General features: G+C 42.4%; 1 protein-coding gene across 4 annotated transcripts in view; it reads left to right on the forward strand.

Annotated features, from left to right (window-relative positions):
* Ica1l (islet cell autoantigen 1 like) overlaps positions 1–19,722 on the forward strand; it is a 46,691-nt gene extending 26,969 nt beyond the window's left edge. For 3 of the 4 annotated variants that reach the window (XM_055616413.1, XM_055616415.1, XM_055616417.1), the window contains 2 exons: positions 1,083–1,157; positions 19,372–19,722. In XM_055616413.1, coding sequence (XP_055472388.1) covers positions 1,083–1,157; positions 19,372–19,487 — 191 coding nt within the window. In that variant the 3' untranslated portion in view covers positions 19,488–19,722. The remainder of the gene's footprint in view (positions 1–1,082; positions 1,158–19,371) is intronic. The other variant, XM_055616416.1, reaches the window with a different exon arrangement.
* The last annotated feature ends 5,202 nt before the right edge of the window (positions 19,723–24,924 follow it).

A 24,924-nucleotide genomic window follows, 5' to 3' on the forward strand; every position in this document is an offset into this window, starting at 1 on the left:
GCAGCAGGAGTGGATGACACTGGAGCAAGGGAAGGGGCAGAGGGTTGTCCTAGAGAAGGGGTCACCAGCAACCTCACCATCCTGTATCCAGGGCTGCACCTTAGGAGTCATTTGCTCCTGAATCTGTGCTGGTCATCAAATGGAGCCCATTCTGTTTCCCACCTCACTCCACTTAGAACTTTGTTTGGTTCCCTGTTGTGCTGCAAGAGAGTCCAACAGGTTTTCAACCTCTTAGCTCCTCCTCCACACTTTTCTGGTTATTTTTCTTTTCTTTTCTTTCTTTTTTCCTTTTTTTATGGTTTTTCAAGGCAGGGTTTTTCTGTGTAGCCTGGCTGCCCTGGAACTCACTTTGTAGATCCACCTGCCTCTGCCTCCCAAGTGCCCACCACCGCCCAGCCTCTAGTTACTTTTCTAACAGATTCTGGTGTCAGCACTCTGCTTACATTTTTTAAAAGCAAAGCAGCATGGGCTGTGGGATTAAAAACCTGCTTGTGCCTATATCTGCTGTTATTACCAGCATTACTTCAAAACACCACCTTCCAGCCAGGTGTCTGAGATGTGTGAAGGTGTGTCCACATCCTCTGGGCCTCCAGTGCTTTGTTTCCTGTTTTCATAGCTTAGTTGTTGTGTAGTTTCCCTCATATCCCTGTATCGAATCTCACAGATACTGTTTTTTGATGAACTCTCATGGCACCAGCAGCAGTCAATGCATCCTGTTATAGTAAAACCCTTCTGTTCATAGTGTATCTAAAGACAAACCAAAAGCACTTTGAAGCCATTAATCATTAAGGATTTTTTGACTATCCCAGAAGATTGAGCAATATTAGTCCATCATGCCTAGCACAGTAAACCAGTAAACCTTAATAATAAACAGGTAAGGAAGGAAAAGCAAACCAGGAAAACTTGAGTGTAGAAATTTGCAGACCCCTCTCTCTGAATATCCTTAAGTGTAAATGGTCTTCACTCCCCAATTAAAAGGTACAGACTTAGGGACATGGCTAGGTCAGTCAAGTGCTTACTCTCTCACACACAAACACAGGAGAACTTACCTTTTTATTCTTTCTTTCCTCCCCATCCCCAAGGCTGGGCCTCCCAAGAGGGATCAGAACACTCAGATGCCTTGCCAGTGCCTTCACAGTGCCCAAAGAAGTTAAAATGTAAGTCACTTTTTTCTTTGCATTAATACTCAATGAAATTCAGGAGAATTTAGAAAAGGGCTTTTGCCTCCTAGTGTGAAGGAAAAACAACAACAACAACAACAACAACAACAAAAAAAAAACTTAAAAAACAGGACTCATTTGTGGTACCTCATTGAGCTACCTCCAGCTCAGAAGATGTTTTGGATTATGTGACACCTGTTAGCAAGAATGCATCCAGGGACCTAGGAAGCAATTTTAAACCCTTGTGACATTCCAGGTGTGTACAGACCCTGGCCCGCTGTCAGCCAGCTTCTGCTCTGTACATTTCATAACTTCAGGTGCTCCATACCACTGGAATGATATGCTTTGGATTTGGTGAGAGGGCACTTCATATAGTATGCCCTCAGAGGACATTCATCCTGCTGCAAGTACCACAGCTTGTGATCTGTAAGGATAGATAGTGTTCTCCTGGATAAATGAGAGGATGTTTGGGTCCCTCTGTTCTAAGCTGACTTGACTCTTACCCTCCATAATCTATCTATTACACATTTAAATTCATATTTTTCTGTGGTTTATAGTCATATTCAATCACTTTGTGCTCAGATTGCTTGAGTGTTTGCCTGTGGAAGCGTTTTGGGCAGACTTCTAAATTCTTATGGTACCAATATTTAAAAAGGTTTTCAATAAATTCAGCATTATAGAAAAACTAAAAATTAAGTCAGTATCCCCATGTTTTCTCTGAGTAAGTTTTGCAAAATTATGTTTGCTACATTTGGTAACCATAATTTCTGCAAATGGTACCTGCTCTGTATTCTGTGTGTTCTGAACTGGAATACTTTAAATGGCAGCCAGGGATATCACTGTGTAGCCCTGCTGGCCCTGAACTCTTGCTTTTCCAGCCTCAGCCTCCTGAGAACTAGGACTATAGATGACACCCACCAACACCTCAATCATTAGTAATTCTCACATGTTTATTATTATTATAGCTGTTGCTTAGCTGTAATTTTCCCTTCCATCTTTCCTGTCTCTCTCCCTTCTTCTTCGTGGTACTGGGGGTGGAGCCTAGGGCCTCCCATGCTGGATACCCTGACAGCCCCACCCTCAGCCCAGATGGTGATCTCCTTTTTCCTTCTCCCTGTATGTGTGATAGTTAGCAATTCGACTATATTCTGGATCATGGTTTTAGAGTTTTAGGTCATGGTCAGTTGGTCACTGCTTCTGCACATGTGGCAACATAGTACATCATGGCAGGGATGTGTTTACCTCTGAGAGGCTGAGAACCAAAAAGGGAGCAAGAGGGGTCTTGCTCAGGGTCAAAGGTCCCCAGTGATGTGACTTTCTTCCATGGGGCCTCAGCTATACGTTTTGTGTGTGTAGTGCTGAGCATGCTAGGAGAGTGCTCAGTTATTGCGCTACGCCCTTGTCCTCAGCCAGTTTCTAAAGCTTCTACCACCTCTAGTGTGGGGTGACTGAGGACCAAATATAGCATGTGTAAAAGCAAGGACTTCTGTGCCCTCCCCTGCTTGAATAATGACACAGAGACCTTTATATTTATTAAAAACTTCAGGCACTATAGCTGGGCAGGTACTCGACTATTCTAATCCGACAATACTGGCCTGGCCTACGTCCCAGCCACGTGACCCATTACTTGACATTTTAGTCTTGCTCTGGCTGGTCCTTCCTCCTCCGTATCCTGATGATGACTTCTGCTTCTCCCTCTGGTCCCCACCTGAAACTCCTTGGGCTTGGAAGTCCCACCTTATCCTCTCCTGACCAGCTATTGGCTGTTCATCTCTTTATTTAGCCAATCACAAGGTGATAGAGAACAATATTTACAATATACCAAGACAGGAGATGTTTGAAAATAATGACAGTGCTGGAGTCTGGACCGTACCCAGATTTTTGGGTACAGAAACCATCATTTGAATACACAATGAACAAAAACATCCTTCAACACCTCCCCCTCAGTCCAATAAAAGGTTCTTTCTCTTACAGTAATAGACCATGATAAGAACAATCATGAAAATTATCAAGTAAGAGTTACATTCACAGTGTCCATTTGTTTGGTAATCTTGGAGAAAGTACTCTACTATTTATCCTATCTTGGTGAGGATATCCTGTACTTAAATCACTTTCAATCATAACTACATACATCAACCTATAAACATCTTTTTAGATCTTAAAACATTTTCTTTTCCTTCCTTCCTTTCTTTTTTTTTCCTGAGACAGGGTTTCTCTGTGTAACTTTGGCTGTCCTGGACTTGCTTTGTAGACCAGGGTGGCCTGGAACTCACAGAGATTTGCCTGCCTCTGCCTCTCTCCAAGTACTGGGATAACTGGCATGCATCACCACGCCTGGCTTAAAACATTTTCTTAAATCCTAAACAACTTACGCTTAATTGTAAGATTATAACTATCTGGACATCAACCCCATCAGAGACCCAAGAAGGACAGATACTAACTGAGTAAACAGGAAGTACAGAGCTTCCAAAACTATAGAAATGACAGACGGCTGGCTGCCTAGATATTCACCCAAGGTTCCTCTGCAACACTGAGACATCATCTTTGGCCTTCTGGCTCAGTAAGGACTGACTTTTCTGTGAAACAGGAATTAGGAAGGACTTGCCTACCTTATCCTTGCAAAGTTCGACAGTCAACTTTCCTGCATGCCATTTGACCACAGCTTGGACAGCATGCTGTCTGTAGTTGAGGCAAGGGCAGTTTTTTGCCCAATGGCAGCTTGCCACATTTGGGGTGCTGTCAGGAGAAGACATGTCTCTGTCAAAGAAGCTTTTATTGATAAAACATCTTTAAATGCCATATTCTGGCATTTTAAAAGCTCTATCTCTGAGGTTTTTGAAGACCATCTATCTATCTATGGTGTACTAAATAGGCAAATGTTGCTTGTTTCTAGCTATTTGTTGTCTCATAACTTTAAAAACATTTACAGGAGGCTAAATAAAGATTAGTTCTATAATTAGCTAAACTAGAACTTAGCAAGACCACAATTTTGATTGACTGTTAACTTGTATTTCTTAATTATCCTAAATAGTTTGTAATAGTAGCTTTCAAAGTGTTAGAACTTCACACTGTATTTTTAAATGAGTTGTATAAGTACTTTAAACAAAGTTGAAAAACATAAACAATATCTTATGTAAAATACAATCTTAAATTTTTGTATCAATATACAAAATCCATACCAATGTAAAATATTTGGCTTCTTGATGGTCTTTAGTTTAAAAGTAGATTCAATATTCTACCCTTTTATCCTGTCACCCCTATATGCCTCCTTTTTTCTTTTTACCTCTTCTCCTCCTTCTTCCTACCAACACTGGAGAAAGTAGAGAGAAAAAGAGACCCTGAAACCTAACTCCTTCACTTTGTTTCCTCCCTGACCAAGCTCATTAACAACTTGAAACCAACCCCGCCCCTAAACGATGACAAACATCCATCACCATCAAATGGTCACCTCTTGGGAATTGGGTGTCATTCTCTTAAAACTGCTCCCTGCTTGGGACTGGAGAGATGGCTCAGTGGTTAAGAGATGGAAGCAGAGAAACCGCGTTCAATTCCCAGCACCCATATGACTGTCTCTAACTTGAAGAACTGACACCCTCACACAGACACACATGCAGCCTAAACACCAATGCACATAAAATAAGAATAAATTTTAAAAAATGTTTCCTGCTCTCTGGAGGCAATGGCATCTTTGTGGGGGTTCCCTAAGGTGATACACATTTCTGCATCAGTACATGTATGAAATATGCAATGTACATAAATCAGCTAAAGATCATTCTCTGCTCTTTGAGCAGGTGAAAGGCATCAAACTTTATAAGTCAATTTGGAATGCAAACCATTCTGTAATATAAATTTCCATGCCATATGAAGGGATGGCATGATGAGTCCTGAGGATTCTGTAGCCAGCAAGATTCATTGGCTATTCAGAGACATGTTCTCATGTCTCAGCCAGTCTCAGAGCTGTTCCTGTGTAGAGGGATCAGTATTCATCTTACTTGTTTTGTTGTTCTGCTTGGTTTCTTTCTTCATTTCTGCACCCAAGATTTTCAGGAGGTCTTCCTTGGTCAAATTTAATCTATTAATTTTGAAGGAATCCATAGCCTTTCTTCTGTGGAAGCGAAAGCAAACCCTCTTCCCCAATGCAACAAACTTTCTGCCTTCCATTCTGAAGTGAAGACATCTTTCAAATAGACTAGTTCAGTTCAGCAGTCTTTTCCATAATCCAATGTCTCTCAGCAGCTATTTTGCTCATTAGCATTTAAAAATTTAAAGTTAATAAAGCATTATGTAATCTATCTCTGGGGGTACGGTTAGTACGATTAGATCTCTCTACAAGTGCTTGTCCTGTAGGATGCTGTGGTATACCTGTAATATGCTTTATATTGTAATATGCAAAAAAACTGATTCATTTTACTAGAGACATATGCTGGAGCATTGTCAGTCTTAATTTGCACAAGTATCCCCATAATAGCAATAACTTCTAATAAATGTGCAATTACTGACTCAGCCTTTTCAGAGCTTAAAACAGTTGTCCATTGAATATGTATTTACAGTATGGTGCACATACTTTAATTTTCCAAACTCCACAAAATGAAGCACATCCATTGGGTACCTTTCAGGTTGCTTCTTCAGGTAATGGAGTTTGATTACACAAAGAACAAGCAGGACATTGACTTGGCTTCATGCCAAGTGATAGAACACTCTTTCTTCAAACCTTTGCTGTTGACATAGTGGTTTTTTGTTTGTTTTGTTTTGTTTGTGGACAGGGTTTGTCTCTGTAGCCTTGGCTGTCCTGGACTCACGTTGTAGACCAGGCTGGCCTTGAACTCACAGTGATCGCCTTGCCTCTGCCTCCCAGAGTGCTGGGATTACAGGCTTGTGCTACCATGCCCATCGAGGAAACTGTTTACAAATTATTTCTAATGGCTGTTATACAAAATATTGGCACAATTTAGGACTGTTTTAACATCCCTTGTGGCAAGACCCTCCAATGGTACCTTTTAACAGGTTGAGAGTTATTATAAGTAGCCATTGTGAAAGCAAATTTTTCTCTAACTTGCTCATGTAAAAGGGCTGGTGAAAAGCAATCTTATAAATCAACTAATATAATAGGCCATGCCTTAGGTAATAAAGCAGTTAAAGGGGTTCAGGTTGTAAGGAACCCATAGGCTGAATGACTTTATTGATTGCTCTCAGATTTATTAATATTCTCCATTTTCCAGATTTCTTTTTTAATTTTAATTTTTTATATTAAGTACAGTTTATTTACTTTGTATCCCAGCTGTAGTCCTCTACCTCGTTTCCTCCCAATCCCGCCCTCCCTCCCTCATCTCCTCCCCTGCCTCTCTCCAAGTCCACTGATAGGGGAAGTCCCTCCTGCCCTTCCATCTGACCCTAGCCTATCAGGTATCATCAGGACTGGCTGCATTGTCTTCCTCTGTGGTCTGGTAAGGCTGTTCCATTCTCAGGGGGAGGTGATCAAAGAGCCAGCCACTGAGTTCATGTCAGAGACAGTCCCTGTTCCCCTTACTAGGAAGAACCAACCCACTTTGAGACCGAGCTGCCATGGACTACATCTGTGCAGGGGTTCTAGGTTATCTCCATGCATGGTCCTTGTTTGGAGTATCAGTCTCAGAAAAGACCCCTGTGCCCAGATTTCTTGGTTTTGTTGGTCTCCTTCTGGAGCTCATGTCCCTTCCAGGTCTTTCTATCTCCACCTGCTTTCCCTCTGCACTCTGCCCAAAGTTTGGCTATGAGTCTCAGCTTTGATACCCTCCTGGGTAGAGTCTTTTAGAGGCCCTCTGTGGTAGGCTCCTGTCTATTCTGTTTTCTCCCTCTTCCGATGTCCATCCCATTTGCCTTTCTGAATGAGGATTGATCATCTTATCCAGGGTCCTCCTACTTGCTTAGCCTCGTTAGATGTACAGATTTTAGTATGTTTGTCCTATATTATATGTCTAATATCCAGTTATAAGTGAGTATATACCATGTGTGTCTTTCTGCTTCTGGAATACCTCACTCAGGATGATCTTTTCTAGTTCCAACCATTTGCCTGTAAATTTCATTCCAGAATTCTTTTTAATGTCAAATATAAGAGAATTACAACAGCTGGTGGACTTTTCTATGTTGAGACGCCAGCTGCTCTTGAACTTGCCTATAACTTTTCTTTGTTCTACTCAAACAGGCTTGTCAGTTAACCATTTTAGTGGGAAAGCAGTTGGTGTTCTATCAGCAGTTGGCTCCCCCATATAAAGTTAAAAAGTCAGCCTCTGCTGTATCCTACTTGTGAACAGCCTGGACAGTCTTTGATAATACCTTTTAATTCCTTCATTAGGAACATCTCTTCTTTTAAAGCTTGTCTCTGACATTGGAGGAACGCTAGTCTGTGCTTCCCACTGTTGCAACAGATCTCTTCCCCATTGATTTATGGCTATATTAGCCACATATAGCCTTAATTTTCCTATTTGACCTTCTGGTGCTATGCATTTAATCCATTTTAGAGTTTGTTTTACCTGAGACAAAGTCCCAATTCTTAGAAGCTGTGTAGTGTAGAGGAATGTTCATTTAGAACATGGTTGCTCTGGCAAGAGATCACATCCAAAGATCTTCTAGATCTGTGTGATCTGGCTGGAATACAAACACCCCTTTAATCCAAGAAACAGAGACAAGCAGATCTGAGTTCAAGGCCAGCCTGGTATAGAGCAAGTTTCAGGTAAAGAAAAGCTTAGGTTAGAATGGGATCTGAGTACCATTACTATATCGCTCCTAAGCATTCCTTCATGAAAGCCATCAAGCGATTTAAAATACAAGGCCCAAAGGTAAAAATCAAAATGAGTAGGGGTCCCTTCAGGGTGGATATAGGGGTAGTAATCCAAGGAGAATTATTATACCAGGATTTAAACCATCCTCTGGAATCTTTTCTCTCTAGCATCTCTCCAGGCTTTTTTCCCAGTTGCTGCAATACTAGTTCCTATTCCAGCTAAGCAGGTCCCCAAGGTAATAGCTAATGTCAGGGAGCCCCTTTTGACTTAGCATTTCAGCCTGTTAGGTAGGATTTTGAGCCAAAGATCTCTTCTTTGGAAGCTGCTTAAGTTCTGACAATAGGACTGTTGGCATCAGGGGCAAGGAAGGCTGAAATGCTAGTCAAAAGCTCGGCAATGGGGCACTATCTAACTAGCAATCCAGTTGAAGAGACATGGAGCCATCACATCGGCTGGACTGGTTTACTTCAGCTTCCAGCAAGTCTAGATCTCAGCTTGCAGTCCATAGCTGATCCCTGAATAATCTGTCAGCCAGACAAAAATCTGTTGAGACAAATTTAGACTAGAGACAGAAGTTAAAATTTGTCTAATAATTAGGGAAAAGTGAGGAATCCCAAGACCAGGGGAAAAACTCATCTGGAGTCTGTTTGAGCTACACCAGATCCAGGTCTTCTGACTTTTTGGTTTCCTGAAACTCATATGAATTTTAATTTACAAAAGGAAATATATATATTTTAAAAAAAACTCAGAAAAGTAACATATCAGCAAATCTAATACAAACAACATTCTGTGAGTAACAGGTAACACAGCATCCAGTGGAATGAGTATTAGTTCTTCTTAGCTGTTTGTTTTGTAACCTTTATAAACAATTTAAGTGTGTCCATGGTCTGAAGCTCTAACAATTTTTTTTTTCCTGTGGACACAGCTGTTGGTAATCAGCCACCAATGGAGCTTGGCCACTTTCTGTACACGCAGCATCTATTTTTAGCCATCACCTCCATGTCACACATGTCAGGAAAGTTAGGCAGAAATACATTAGTGGCTTTAGTGCTAAACCCTGGATGCTTGGACTTTCCTTAACAAAGCAACTAGAAGGAATAGGTTTAAGACATTCCCAAAGACTATTTCAAAGTCTCCCTCAGAAATGGCAGATATGTAAATACCATGAAAAGCCATGGCTCTTGGGCCAGATGTACATGTTAGGCAGGTGTTCCTAGCCTGAAGAGATGCACTTTTAAGTCTGTCTCAGAAGACAGCCCAAGGAAATTAAAAGCTCAAGCTGGTGACTGGAGAACAAGCAGTCAGTGCTCCATCAACTTATCAGAACTCTGTTGATCAACGCCAAAGCTCTGAACTTCTGAAATCTTATAACAATATAAGCACAACAATAGCAGGGAGGGGAGAGAAATCTAAAATATCCCTCATTTTTAATATGCCTTAAATTACTTTCATATATTATTATAACTCACATTCACATACCTTAAAACACCTACTTAGACCCTCTAATCTTTCTTGTATTTATCAACCCTGAAACATTTTCCCAGACCCTCAAACAATACTCTCTAGATTCTCACAACCTAAACTCCTATATCCCCAGATCCTACCTGAACCCCACATCTTTCTATCCAGCTATTTGCCATAAGACACAGGCAACTAACATGAAGCCTGTGAGCAAGGCAAACCTGTTTGTTTTCCTTTTTTGATAAGAGATCTAATACCTAGGAGTTCTAAATAGCTAATGAACTGACCAGTGAACTAACAGTGGATCTAATTGTCTGCTCTTTAGCTGCAAAGCTACCATTAGCTTAGCCATCAATGTGATCAGAGACCTGAGAAGGATAAATTATGAGCGAAATAAATGTACTAATCCATATACTGATCAAAATTATAGAGATGACTAGTTAGTTCATCACCTAGGCAGTGTCCCTGGCGCCTGTGGTCTCATTGCATCATGAGCAGAGGCAGTCCAGCCATCAGGCATAGAAGATGAGAAATTGCTTCTGTGGAAAACGAAACACGAGAGATTGACTTCACCTCGCCTCCAGCAATGTGAAATAATGACTCTCCACACAGCTTGGTCCACAGTTTAGGCTGGGCCCTAGCAGTGGGCCAGTTGGGGCAGCCTTGCCCACCCAGTGTTTAGCTTACCACAATTCAGAGTCGTAGTCATCTGCCGTGCCCAAATCTTCTCAGAGACCTTGTGGGAGCTACTGCATTTTGGGACTCTGTGTCATAATAAGCTCACACATGTTAAAATGCCATATTCATCAGATCTCTGACAAGCTTGAGGGCCAGCATATCAGAGTTACTCTTTGTCTATCTTTAGTTATCTTCTCCAAATGGCATCCTATAAAAAGAATGCTATAATCTGATTCTGGCATAAATTCCTTAGATGTGTGTTTCAGGACTATCTATTTCAAGTAGATCTACATCGGCAAACTTCATAGTTGCCCATCCCAGGCTTAACCTTAAAAACTAAACAGAGAGACTAGGTAAAGCTCAGTCTTGTACTCAACTGCAGTCCTTAGCGTAACTTTGAATCTGCTCTTTCTGAACTAAGATCAAAGCAAAACTTTCATACATAGAGGGGCTAGCAGATCTTGTTGATCCTATCACAGTGTATTAAAACTAAACAGCAAAAAGCTTAAAGGACAAAAGTTGCACTTAGCATTAAACAGGGACCTGAACATAGCTGGCAGCGCTCAACAAAGATGGTGGCCAAACCATGGCTCCACCCTCTTTATCTCTGAACTAACATGGCGGCTAGCCACATGTTGCTTCAGGCCATGGCCAGCAATTTAAAACATAGCCATTAGGCGTTGTTGATGGTATTGCTACCTCCCACGCTATGGCAAGTACTGTGGAACATTTACAATTTCCCATAAGCAAAAGTTCTAACATTGTAATCAAATAAGTTTTAGAACCAACTACATAACAGTATAGAACAATTTTTAAACTGTACTTAAGACTATTCTGGCCATAGAAAACCTATCAGCCAGAAAGAAACAGCATTAATCCGTTCAATCAGGAACTGGCATATACTAGTTAACAATGACTTGAATACAACCCTGTATAACCTTGGGTCAACATGGAGCTGTAGTCTTTTTCCCCATTTAAAGAGCATAAGAAAACATTTTGCAATGAAGAAACATCAGCCTTTTAAATGAGGAGCAACATATTTTACAGTTTTTTTTTTTTTTTTCTCAAATCATACATACTCTGTCCTTCCATAACATTCTATATACCTTCAGGTTAGGCTTTTCCTGGCTCCGTTCTTCTGGCTTAACCAGACAATCTTACTTCAGACAAGCTATTCTTTTCTTTAATATCCCAGTCTCTTGCTTTCTCTCTTGCTTTTCAGACAACATAAAAACTCCCATCAAAATTTTTTCCATCCTGACATGATACTGCCAGAGCCCAGCATGGGTTTATTCCATTTTTTTATAGGCAAAACAAAAACAGAGTCATATCAATACAAAAAGAAGTTTGTGGAACTGCCAAACTTTTCTAAAACTACTTCCCTATTGCAGATATGGTCCCAGGTCCCAAAAATTAAAAATTAAAAAGAAAAAGAAAAAGAAAAGAAAAAATGCTTTAAGGAACTTGGTGAAACTTCCTCTTTTCTCTATCTCAAGGTGAAGGCCAGGGTGAAAACATGTTTTTTGATAAACAAAGCAGCTTGACAAACAAGCAATTCTCCACATGATACATGGTAAAAACTGCAATTTTCTCAGTTGGCTCAAACATTATGGCTTGGTTTCATTTGATAAAATTAATCAAATAAATACCAAAGTCTTTTGTCCTCCCTCAAAGGAGAAACTTTTCCAATTCTTTGTTAAACTGCCCAAGGTCATTATTTAAAATGCCTGATAAACTTTAAAATATTTCACTTTAAACTTTAAAATGTTTAAAACCTTAAATGCTTGAACATTCTCCAAAACCTGTTTTTGTAATATCAAAATAAAGTACCCTCTTTAGGAGTGAATTCACAAAGCATAACCATAATTTTAAAAGTAAAAATAAAATTTTAAAACCAAATTTTACCAGTGCAAACAATCCAAACTCTAAAACCAATTTAAAATGAGACTTGTCTTCTTAGTCTAAAAGGAAATAAAGTTCATTTCAACTGAAAGGTTCTGTAATTTTTTTTCTTTCCATGTGGCAATCTCAAGATGGTAGAGTCACATCACACTGCATGGTAAGCCACAATGTTGCTATTTAAACACCTCTATGCTTTTATAGATCTTATAAACACATAGGCACACATATATGTTCTAAACAAAAGTTTGAATTTAACCTTTAAACATATCCAATAACTGTTAATCTATAACCAAGACATACAGAACATATTAACCATTTAAGATCAGTCAAAAACAAACATATAATGGCCATACATACATTTAAACAGACAGACAAAACTTTTCTTACTGGATCCAGCTGTAATTTCAAGCATTTTCTTCTCACTTGTGGCAGCCGCTAGCTGGCCCAGGGTAATCCTGGACAATTTTTTTCCCAACCCAGAGCCCACCGACCTTCAGATTCCTGCTGTGGTTTCCCTTCCACAGAAGCTCCAGAGCACTCAGTGGTAATAAACCACTTACCTGACCACGAGACTCTACTCGCCAAAATACTGATGAAGCCGGGGGCATCCCCCTGAACTTTGGCAGCTGTGACTGCCAGCATGTCTATTTGATCACATCATGCTGCCCATATATGAACACCCTGAGTCCTGAGGAATTTTCAGAATAGAGGACAGAAAGTACAGGCACACAGACACTGCACAAAGACATTTAGACACTGCTGGCATAAAACCCTCCGGGTCAGGTTCCTGGAGTCTTGGGATCCTGGACAAGCCCCCAAAATGTTGTGCCCAGTTCATAAGACCCCCAAAGACCAGGAATAGACTCTGCTGTAAATACATGAGGGTTTCATGGGACACAAACTTCCTGTGGAAACAGGAGAGGAATGCGGCCCCACTGTCTAAGGGAACAGGGTTTTTAAAGGGAAAAAACACAAGCAGGGACTTCATGCTTTGGCGTTACATGATTGGGTAAGGGAAAACTGACTTTTGAAATGATTGGTCCATTTTAGGTGCCAAGACCACAAACAGTTCTGGCCATATGGGCCGGTTTCCTAACAACTGCTTAACTAGTAGGAGGGGAAAGAATGCAGTAAGGCTAGTTCTTCCCCGCAGGTGCCTGACATGTCTCCACCTAGCTGGCTTTAGTTCAGGCTTGTGCTTTAAACTTTAAAATAATAGCCCCTGATTTTTAATCCTTTGGTTTCTCGTGTGTGTGTGTGTGTGTGTGTGTGTGTGTGTGTGTGTGTGTGTGCAGGCCCTGAGGGATGCCCCTTACTCAGTTTTCTGACATCAAGAACTTGCCTTTCAAATCTTTGGATGACCTACATTCATGACCTATGTTTATTCCTTCCACATCTACATTTCACAGAAAACTTTCTCCCTGAATTATTATTAGAGAAAAAGTTATCCTTAGGAACTGTTTGTCTACAGTCTTTTAAGGAATGGCCTGATCGTTCATAGCCTCAGCAGCTGTCCAACCACAACTGAATTGTGAGCATTAGGTTTGATATCTGCAGTACTTTTAATCCATTCATAAAGAGGTGCAGATCTGGCCTGTAAAAGGTCTAGTAGCCTTTTTGCATTCAACATTAGCATTTTCAAAAGCTAAAGATTCAATTACATTTTTCTAGCATTTGGATCTGATATTGGTGTTTAGAGCTGTAGCTGATATTTGTAAAAAGTCAGTGAAAGATTCATTTGAACCCGGCGTTATCTTTGTAAATGATTCAGATTGTCCCTGTTGTTCAGCCTTGTCCCAAGCATTTAAAGCTATTTTACAACATTGTTCTAAGATGGCACCATCAAGTGTAATATATACTATATATTTTTAATGACATTAATCAAATATATATATTATATATTTTCAAGACAAGGTTTCTGTGTGTAACAATCTCTGGCTGTCCTAGACTCACGTTGTAGACCGGGCTGGCCTCGAACTTAAAGAGATCCACCTGCCTCTGCCTCCTGAGTGCTAAGATTACAGGCGTGTGCCACCACATCCAGCATAATATGTACTCGGAATTCAGAATATGGACCTTCCCTAGTAACTGGTCCTTGACAATATCATTGCCTGTAGTCATTGCTCCATAACTGAAGCCTTATCTTTCCACCATGTTGGCCATTGTGGTTGTAGGCCAGTTTCTAAGATGGCTGTCATCAAATCTTTCCAGTATTTTGGAACTATTCGATTTTGCACAGGCTAGTTATTAAGTAACTGTTTACATATAGTGAATGTAAGCCATAGGCTGTTATTGCTTCTCTTTAAGGCTTGTGCCTCTGTGGGCTGCCGCTCAAATTCTTGATAGCCTTATGGATTTTGTTCATCCAATTCACGTTCCTGGAACATTGCAGGAAAAAAAAAATCATTTCAGGTTTAACAGATTTAGATTTAGACTGCCATTTTGCAATGCCATCACAAGGTGTCACTGTAGGCTCTAGATTGGATTCATCTAAAAAAATCTTCATAATTCAAAGAATTGTCAAATTTTTGTTCTATTCATAATTTAGCATGGATTTTTTTTTTATCCCTTTTATGTCTAAGTCTGATTTCTCCTTATCCCTCTTAAAAAGGATATATAAAATTGTAATCATAGCTGGGCAGTGGTGGTGCATGTCTTTAATCCCAGCACTCAGGGAGGCAGAGGCAGGCAAATCTCTTTGAGATCGAGGCCAGCCTGGTTTACAGAGTAAATTCCAGACAGCCAGGGCTAAACCCTAAACAGCTAAAGCCTGTTTTAAAACAAACAAACAAACAAACAAAAAATTGTAATCATTACTGAAAATATAATTATTTCCATGCTGATTGGTATATAAAATGCCATCATTGCATTCTGCATTTTTACTTTTTATTCTTTTTTATTTTACCTAACGCTCTTTAAAGACTTCCTAAGTATCATACCAAGTCTGATGACTCTTCAGCTTTTCTCCTGCCACCTCCAGGAGTCTGTAGTGAAGATGGCTCTGCTAGCACATAGCACAGGCTGCAGGCTTTTCCTACCCAGACCTGAGTTGGGCTAGGAATGTGGTCTCTGGGAAGCTTTTTTTCCTATGGGCTGCAGCACAGGGCCAGAAAGACAGACTCAGCGGGGCACCCCCTCTGTCAACTTCACAGCCTTGGGGAGTTCCTGAGGCTCCAGTAGAAAACAGTCTTCTGCATTAGGCCTCTTCTGCTTTCCGGCTTTCTACTTGGCTTCGCTGCTCAGCAGGGGCTCCAGAGGAGCGGCCTCCCACCCTCAGCCTTGCTGTGGCCAGCCTGCACTGGCTGCTGTGGCCAGCCAGGCCTAGCTGGACTTCAGCCATTCAGAGCTGCGGCCACTGGCTGCTCACAGACCTGGTTTGCCTGCGGTACAGGCTGGCAGTTCCAGCCCTATGCCAGGTTGGTCAGGGGTCCAGCCAGCCATGCTGCACTTGGGAGAAAGTGAACTGCCATGCCCTGCTGACTCTTAAAGGGACAAGCCCCCTATCCAACTAGCGTGCCACTGTCTGGCTTTGTGTTCTGCCTGTGTCCAGAATTTCTGGGCTAATGCTTCAATCTCATGTCTAAGTTTGGATTCTGTGGCCCACATTGGGTGCCAACCATAAAATGCAGGGTTTTCTTCTCTGCCTGCCGTTGCTGAATAATGACACAGATAGCCTTTAATATTAGATGTTTCAGGCACTAAAGCTGGACAGATATTCAGCTGTTATAACCTGACCATACTGGCCTGGCCTACGTCCCAGCCATGTGGCCCCATTACCTGAGATCTTAGTCTCACCCTGACTGCTCCTTCCTCCTGGTGATGACTTCGGCTTCTCCCTCTGGTCTCCACCTGAAACCCTCTCCTTGGGCTTGGAAGTCCCGCCTTATCCTCTCCTGACCAGCTGTTGGCTGTTCACCTCCTTATTTAACCAATCACAAGGTGATGGAGAACAATATTTACAATATACCAAGACAGGAGATGCTTGAAAATAATGAAGTGCTGGAGTCTGGACCGCACGCAGATTTTTGGATACAGAAACCATCATTTGAATACACAGTGCACAGAACATCCTCTGGCAAATAGTCACACTTTATAGAACACAGGAAACAAAGGTAATGTCAGGCGTGGTGGTATTAGCCTTTAGTCCAGCTCTTGGGAGGCAGAGCCAGGTGGAACTTTGTGAGTTCAGGAGTAGCCTAGTCCACATGGTGAGCTCAGTCCCACACAAAACCAGCACCACCAAACAACAAGCAGAGGTCCTGAGAAAGACACTGTTTACCTACATGCCTGAAGCTGATTTGCTTTGTTGGGAAAGAAAGAGAAGAAAAAAAAAGGTAGATGTCAGCTCTGGGTATAAATACGGGACAATTTGATAACTTAGAAATTAACTCATTAAGTGTGTCATTTCATTAATCATTAAATGCAAACTAATTCAGCTCAGAAGTAGAGTGCGTACGTCTCTAGCATGTGCAAGGTGTGGGTTCAATCCATAATATTGTTAAAATAATACAAAACTGACAGAACCTCAACAACTCAGCCTCAACAAAACACATTAAAAACATAACATTCTGGCTAAAATAAGAAAATCCTATGTACTCAAGAATATGGCAGGAAAAGAGCCTTACTGCTTGTAGAAAATTAAATGTATTACTATTATTAAAAAGTTTTTGCTTTAACTGAACATACATGAATTTATCATTAAGCAATTCCATTCCTAACTAGATAGGAGTTCTAGATGACAAATGCATCTGGATATTAACCAGAATAGAAACAAATGACTCACCACAATATTGCTGCTAACAGCTCAGCTTCTTGGGGGTGAGGCTGAGCGACCAGGATGATGCCACCATAGGTGCTCATCAGGATCACCAGCTTTGGCATGGTTGGCGTCAACCTCTCTGACAGGAAACAAGAGCCCCTGAAGGAGACTTGCCAAGCACTGCTCATTGGAGGTAGGACACCAGGAAGCAAAGCTACCCTTAATGGGTAGAGCTGACATGACCTCGGTTCCCAGCACTGGAGCTGGACCCAAACTCCATGAAGACCTGGGCTCTGCTCTGATGCACGGGGCCTCAGATACTGCTGGGCAGCTGCAGCCCCTCTCATCTGTAGCCGGTATTAACCATGACCTGGGTAAAAAGAGGGTTCCTTGACTCTGTTCTGAGTTGAACTACATTTCTCTGGGAGCCAGCTCATATCCAATTCTTGGGTTGTCCTAGAGGCCTCTGCCCTGGTGTCGAGACTTCTTGGCCTTCAGGGATGTGCTGGCTGGTTTTATGTCAACTTGACACAAAAGCTAGAGTCATCAGAGAGAAGGGAACCTCAACTGAGAAAATGTTCCCATCAGATCTGGCTGTCAGGCATTTTCTTAATTAGTGATTGATGGGGAGGGGCCAGACCACTGTGAGTGGAACTATCCCTGGGCTGATGGTTATGGGCCCTATGAGAACGTGGGCTGAGCAAGCTTGGGAAGCAAGCCAGTAGGCAGCACCCCCCATGGCCTCTGCCTCAGCTCCTGCCTCCAGGTTCCTGCATTGTTTAGGTTCCTGTCCTGACTTCCTTCAGTGATGGACTACAATGTGGAAGAGTAAGCCAAATGAACCCTTTCCTCCCCAAGTTGCTTTTGGTCATGGTGTTTCATTGCAGCAAAGTAACCCTAAGACAGTGGATTTCTAGCCTTATGAAATGACCCACTGTGTGACCTTGGTCCTAACCCTCAGTGTAAGCATGTGTCCTTGACTATCTGTTAGAGTAAAACGTGCAGGCTACTGACATTAAAAACTCCATTCAAGGAGGGAAACAAGAGGGACTGAAACATTGATAATAAGGTAGGTTGAGGAACGAGAGAGGTGATCCAGTGGCTAAGAGCACTGGCTGCTTGTCCAGAACACACAGGTTCCCAGCACCCACGTGGCAGCTCCCAACTGTCTAACTAGTTCCAGGGATGTGACATTCTGGCCTCCACAGGCACATGTGACACAGACATGCATGCAGGTGTGCACACCTTCCTGTCTTAAAAGTAGGGCTCGGCTCTGTGATCAGCGTGAGGGTGCCGAAGTCCTAAAAAGGAACTTAGGATGCAGGAAGCTTAGGAAAGAAATGGGAGATAGTAAGATCTGGAGGGGACAGGAACCCCACAAGGAGTAACAGAACCAGAAAATCTGAGCACAGGGGTCTTCCCAGAGACTCTACTCCAACCAAGTACCAGGCATGGAGATAACCTAGAACCCCTGCACAGATGTAGCCCATGGCAGTTCAGTGTCCAAGTGGGTTCCATAGTAATAGGAACAGGGACTGCCTCTGACACAATCTGACTGACCTGCTCTTTGATCACCTCCCCCTCAGGGGGGAGCAGCCTTACCAGGCCACTGAAGATGACAATGCAGCCACTCCTGATGAGATCTGATAGACTAAGATCAGAAGGAAGGAGAGGGGGACCTCCCCTATCAGTGGACTTGGGGAGGGGCATGTGTGAAGAAAGGGGAGGGAGGGTGGAATTAGGAGGGGAGGAGGGAGGGGTTTATGGGGGGATACAAAGTGAATAAAGTGTAACTAATAAAAGTTAAAAAAATACTCAATGACCAATTTTATAATACATACTGTGATATAATCAGCCATTTGTATATTTGAAATAGTAACGAATAAATTATAAGTGCATAGAGGAAAAAAAAGGAACTTAGGTTTGACATACAATGTTGTTATCAAAATGTTTCAGCTTTTTGTTGAATTACCTTAATTACCTTTAGAGAGGGAAAGAATGTGTGTTTTTTTCCTTCCATGTGTGCCCTGAGGATCAAACCTGCACTCGCCTGCTGAGCCATCTCCCCAGTCCTTGTTAGCAAGTGTTTTGACAAGCATTGGGCATGATGGTGGATAGTATATCTGTAACCCAAAACTTAGGAGCATGGGGCAGGGCCACAAGTCTGCAGCCAGCCTGAGCTACACAGCGAGACCCTGCCTAAAAAGACAAAACTACAGACACTGTCAGATGTGTACAATGATAGAAGTCAATCTCCCCCTTTATGACTAATATTTTTCAAATATCAATTTTTTAACAATATTTTTAACTATTTTAAGGAGAGTTTGTTTTCTTGGGAAGAACTGCATTTGCTTTTTAAAATACTCTTAAGGGGATATAATGAATCATTATCAGCCAAGTGTATTGTTTGTTTGTTCTGGGACAGGGTTTCTCTGTGTAGCCGTGGCCATCCTGGACTCACTTTGTAGACCAGGCTGGCTTGAACTCACAGAGCTTCACCTGCCTCTGCCTTCCTGTGTGCTGGGATTACAGGTGTGCACCACTGCACCTGATTAATTGTGCTTTTATTAATAAGCATCTGCTTCAAAATCATAATAGTACAAAAATATTATTTCCAAAAGCTGAAACTCTTTAATATCTTTTTTTTTAATAGCCCCCAACATTGGTAACCAAGAGATGTCAGCCTGGTTCAATCTATTTGCAGACTTGGATCCACTCTCCAACCCAGATGCTATTGGACACTCAGACGAGGAGCTTCTGAACGCCTGACGTCACACCAACTGACGTCACAGGTTCAGGGGTCTTGAGGCATCAACTGTGCAATGTTTGCCTTTCTGGAGAGGAGTTCCCACTGCGACCACACACAGAAGCGTGTGTTCAAAACAGTGTCTGCCAGCCAGCGCTGTCAGAGGGTTGGGGCCTCTGAGCAGGCTGTTGTATTTATTATGCTGGATTTGCAAGCTGTTGATCATATGCGGAAATTTTTAAAAACTCCCGAGTCTGCAATACTGAGAAACCAAACTTATCTCTGAATCACAGGAACATGGTGTATTTCTTTGGAAGGTGTTTTATTACTTAGGTTACTTTGCTGTAAGGGGGTAAAGAGCAAGATATATAGTGGCTATAGTGTGGGTTTTTGATAGTGGCGGGTATTTTCTGTTGTGGGGAACAGCAGCAGAACTAGAAAGCTTTCTTCCTGATTACAATGTAGAACAAGATCAGAGAACTCAGTCCTCTTTGCTGAACTTAGAGAACCGTGCACGTGCTTTTCTGTATCTGGAAACTAAATGCAATGTTACCTTTCACTGATAAATGTAGACACACCTAGTTCCATTACTAACTCTTCATGGGAAAACAGTGGGATGTAAAGCCCACCCTCTACAGGAAGAATCCACAGGCCTGCTTCACAAACTGCTGCAGTGACAGTCTTCCTGTGAAGAACAGTGAGGGAGAACACTGCCTACCTGGGCAGCAACCGTCCTGAAAGCTCCAGAAACCTGTATGGGAACGAGCAAGACAGTTACATGTAAAGCTCATCTTTACATACCTGTATTCTCACCTCATCATCCAGAAGGCTTTCCGACAGACACTGTCAGCAGACTGTTGGCTGACAGTCTGCAATCTAAGCTTTGGAGGGAAGGCTATTCAGGGTAGTTAGGCAAGCTGGCGAAGTCATGGCTCACAGATCTGCCACTCGCCCACTCCCTGTTCTTGTCCACGCTTTAATGTGGGGTAGTTTTCCAAGTGTTCTGTCACCTGGGTCGTTACGGCTGCCCAGCGGACATTTATTGAAGTTGTTTACTGTGGGTTTTATGGGCATCTAGTCACAAGCAGGTTGGTTCAGACTGGAATTACGTGTACTGTCCAAGTCAAGGTATATAGAGCTTTTTTAAAGGCATAAACCAGAGTAGGCAGAGTGCCGTCCACCTCCCGGGCTCCGAGCAGCCTGCCCTGGCCCAGGTTCTCCACAAAGCCAGGATCAGGCCATGGTGCAAGGCTGCAGACTCCGGAGGGTCGACAACAAACTAGTTCCTAAATACCATTTTGCAATGTTACTATATGTAATCTTAATGAACTACTTTCTCTTCAAAAGCACTTTCCTTTCGTTCAGTGAGAATATCCAGAATACAATACTGTCAATGTTCTGCCAAGATTAATCACCAAGATTATGATTATGAATCACAGTCTAAGCCCAGTGCCCGCAGCAACCACTGCCACCATGCTCAAGAAATGATAATTCTCATCTTGAGTCTGTGCCATTTTTCTTTGCCAGAGAATCCTTCCCAGTGAGTGAGTTCACAGTATAAACAGATAGCTCGGTGAGTAGGAAATCAGTGCTCTCTCCAGGCAAGGCATGACTATAAAACGCAGAGCCAGTACCTTCCATTTTCCCAGACCAAAGTCAGCACGAATCAACACATGTACAATTATTACTACTCAGTTATTGGTTACCCTTCAATTCAGTGTATGGTTTATCTCCTATTTGACCAGGAAGCCACAACAGCTGCCTTACCAAGTCTAGTTGTAACTTCAAGTCAAACAATTCCATTTAATCATTCAATGACAGTTATTTACATTATTTTCTCGTGGTTAAGTAATTTGAGGCTCAGTAATTTGGTGGTTGAGAAGGACCCCAGCACTGGTGAGACAGGCACGGAAAGGCAGAGCAGCGAGCACTCACCACAGAGCTGCTGGGGAGGCCTGCATCATCCCGGCAAGGGAGGACTTGGAAGGCTTCATCAAATGGCTTTCCTGTGGAACGGGGGAGGCATCTATATTCTACTTAATTTTATCCCAAATAAGACTTGACAGAAAGTTAGCAAGGGCCCAGCAGAGCCACACTTGCCGTCTCAAGAGACGCATAAACGTCAGGTCAGACAATCCGATGGTGTAATTTGTATTTTCTGAGATTTTTAAATTGTACAATACAGCCCTAATATCATTAGAAACAAATTGTACTTCAAAAAATGTATATTTCCTTCACATTGAAAGGAAATACAGATTTACAGTCTGAATATTCATTCACGTCACATCACCTGTCGTTTTGGATATTTACTTCATAGTCCCTGTCTTATACATCTAGAAATATACAGGGCTTACAGCATTAGGACAGAGTTAGTTTAATGTGCACGCGCTCTCTGAACTTCTTTTAATAAACATTATAGATGGCATAAAGCAATGCGTTTTCTGAAGTGCTCACCCCAAATCCAACTGTTTTCCTGTTTAAAAACTCGAGTCTTCTGGACTACAGTCAAAGAATGCAAGGGCTAGCTGGCCTCAGTGAGCAAAGTAAAGCACTTGCAAACCTAAGGACCTGCCTTTCCCTCAGCATCTGGACACAGAGACAAGCAAATCCCGGGACTCACTGGCTACCAGCCCAGGCAGCGAGCTCTAGGTTCAGCAGACACCATCTCAAAATGGGGGCCAGGGTCAAGTTTAACTGGCTGTTCTTAGAGAAAAACCTAAGTTCTGTTTGAGGTTGGCTCCCAGCATTCACATCAAGTGGCTCACAACTGCCTCTAATAATTCTGGCTACAGGGAGCTCTGACACCCCCTTCTGTCATCTGTGGGCATCTGCACTTACACATGCATACCACAGACACATGGTTTGAAATAAAATACAAATCTTAGATGAGTGAGAGAGGCAGACACACCATGTTGTCCTCTGGCCTCAACCCCCTGCCACGTGACAGACACAAACCCTTAAAACAAAAACACAATTTACTTGTGAGACAAACCCACGAGAGAAAAATCTAATGAAGAGAAGAGACTCGGATATCAAAATGTGAGTCTAGAAATACCCTGTGAAATGTTAGTCATAGTGTTTAGCTTAATTTGTTGAAGATGAGAATGAACAAAGAACCCCAAAACACAAAAATGAAAAGTTAAAAGACCAGAAAGTGAAAACTGATCAAAACATATGACAAACAAACAAACCTTTTCAATTTGGCACACACCCAGCACTCAGGGAGGCAGAGGCAGGAGGATCTCTGTGAGTTTGAAGCCAGCCTGACTTACAAATTGAGCCCAGGACAGCCAGAGCTACAAAGAGAAACCCTGTCTTGAAAAAAAAAAAAAAAAAAAGAGCCAAAATTGAGTTATTTCTGACTTCCAGAGTTTTTGGCAGGATTGCACTTTGAGCAATGAAATAGCCTTGACGCTTGGTATAAAAAACTAGAGAGAAAATCTCCTATGTACCATTTAAAAGGCTACAGAGCACAATGAAAACTCACCATGGCCTTTTTTCTGGTGCCGAGTGAGGATGGAACTCAGAATTTATACGCCATGGGTGTACACTGAGCCATACCCAGCCTTGTCTCCAGAATTTAACACCACACCCTTCTTCACCCGCTGGTGTAAACAAGCTACTAGCCACAGTGAATAAAGTCAAAAGTAAAAGGTCTGCCTGATATTAACTGGTAAGGTTTTGAAGTATTTTATTTTTGTATTGTACATTTGAAACTTCCATTAGCTGGGCACACCAGAGTGGTCTTTCTTTTGCTACTCTTTTCCATGACCTAGAAAGGTTGAAATGCAAATAGGTGAGAGTCATCTTGCATCCTTCACTGTCCCCAAGGCATGTGTGCTTGGCTGCCAGCCTTCAGTTCCCACATGCTAGGACCTGTGGCGCGCTCCTCAACTCTACCTCCCCTCAGTATACAATGACTGCCCTGCCTTTAGTTAGGCCCTGGGCCTTTCCTGTCTCTCCCAGACAGAACCTTGAATAAGCACCAAAGACAAAACAAGTCATAGCATTATAAAGCTGTTACTTTGTTTTGTTTTGTTTCAAAGTAAAAGGCCAGGTGCGGTAGCCCACACCTTTTACCCCAGCTTGGGAAGCAGAGGCAGACAGGTCTCTGTGAGTTAGAGGCCAGCCCGCTCTACAGAGGAAGAGTCTGATGCCACAAACTCCCGGGACCACCGGTTAAAGGCTACACTTGATCTTGTAGATGCTCCAGGTGCAGTGGCTACAGCTGTTCAGAACTCCAGGTCTAGGGGGTCTGATACCCTCTGCTCTTGCAGACAAAACTCTCCCCCATCTAAAATAAAAAATCTTACAAAAAGGGGAGGGAAACACACACACAATCCATCTTACTGTCATCCTCTACGAGGCCAAGCAGAGATTTAAGTTAGCGCTTTGAGGCTGGAACAGCTCATGAAGAGCCTAGCATGTTCAAGGGGTTACAGTCACTCCACACAGCACAGCGTTAACAAGAGCCATTAAAATATGACTGAATTTCAGATTCTATAAAAGGCAAACTCCCCAGATTAAAGAAAAGTGTTTCTCATTTCTGTGAACATAGCCAATTAAAAGCCGGAGAATGTGTCACCAACTTCTTAGGTCCTAAACTGGCTTCTCGGCAGTGCCTTTCTTTGGCGCTCTGAGCCAGGCTGCCAGTCCACAAACAGAACAGGGCACCTGCAATAGGTGATACTCTGTACTGTGTGTGACATCATGACAGGTGAGTAACCGAGGCTGCATGGGCCACAGTGAGTTCTGGAGATGGACACAGCAGAAGAATAGAATGACATCTCCCAGATAGGGCTTGGGTTGGTTAATTCCAGATTCGCTACCTGCAAGACAGTTCCTTGCTTCTTGGATGATACAGAGCAAAGTAACATACACTGTCTGGCAAGTGGTTTGGAGGTGGTCACGACGTTCTCAGATGCACGCTTTGACGAGATTATACTTGAGAAGCGGAAATGAATGACACCATTTACTTCCATGACTGAACCCTCCCTCTTGGCTTTCTTAAGATGATTAAACACACTTACCTGACCAAGAATAAAGCAAGATGTTTTCTTACAGTTCCTTTATCCCACTTAGGTGACAGCAGTTTCCTAGTCATACAAATGAAAATCCAGGTTTAAGAAGGTTGACCTTTGGTTCCAAGTCCATGGTCGCTGAGCAGTAGAGTTTAACCACACAAACTATGGCCCCAGCCCAGAGCTGTGTCCCTCCAGACCATCCGAAGCCCCTCCAGCAAGGCCACTTCAGGCTGGCGGAGACAGCATTCATGACAAATCTTTTGTAATGTTTCAGAAGGACTAAATCAAATCAAACCGACTGCAGTTTGAAGGCGAATGCTGCCCCCCCCCCCCCAGGCTCACACATTTAAATGCTTGTCACCCGGGAGTGAAGCTGCTGGGGAAGGATTAGGAGGTGTGTCAGTGGGGGTGGTCCATGCCAGGCCCAGTGTCTGTC

This window comes from Psammomys obesus, unplaced genomic scaffold (assembly GCF_907164565.1).
Source record: "Psammomys obesus unplaced genomic scaffold, mPsaObe1.curated_primary_1811, whole genome shotgun sequence".
NCBI classification, from domain to species: domain Eukaryota; kingdom Metazoa; phylum Chordata; class Mammalia; order Rodentia; family Muridae; genus Psammomys; species Psammomys obesus.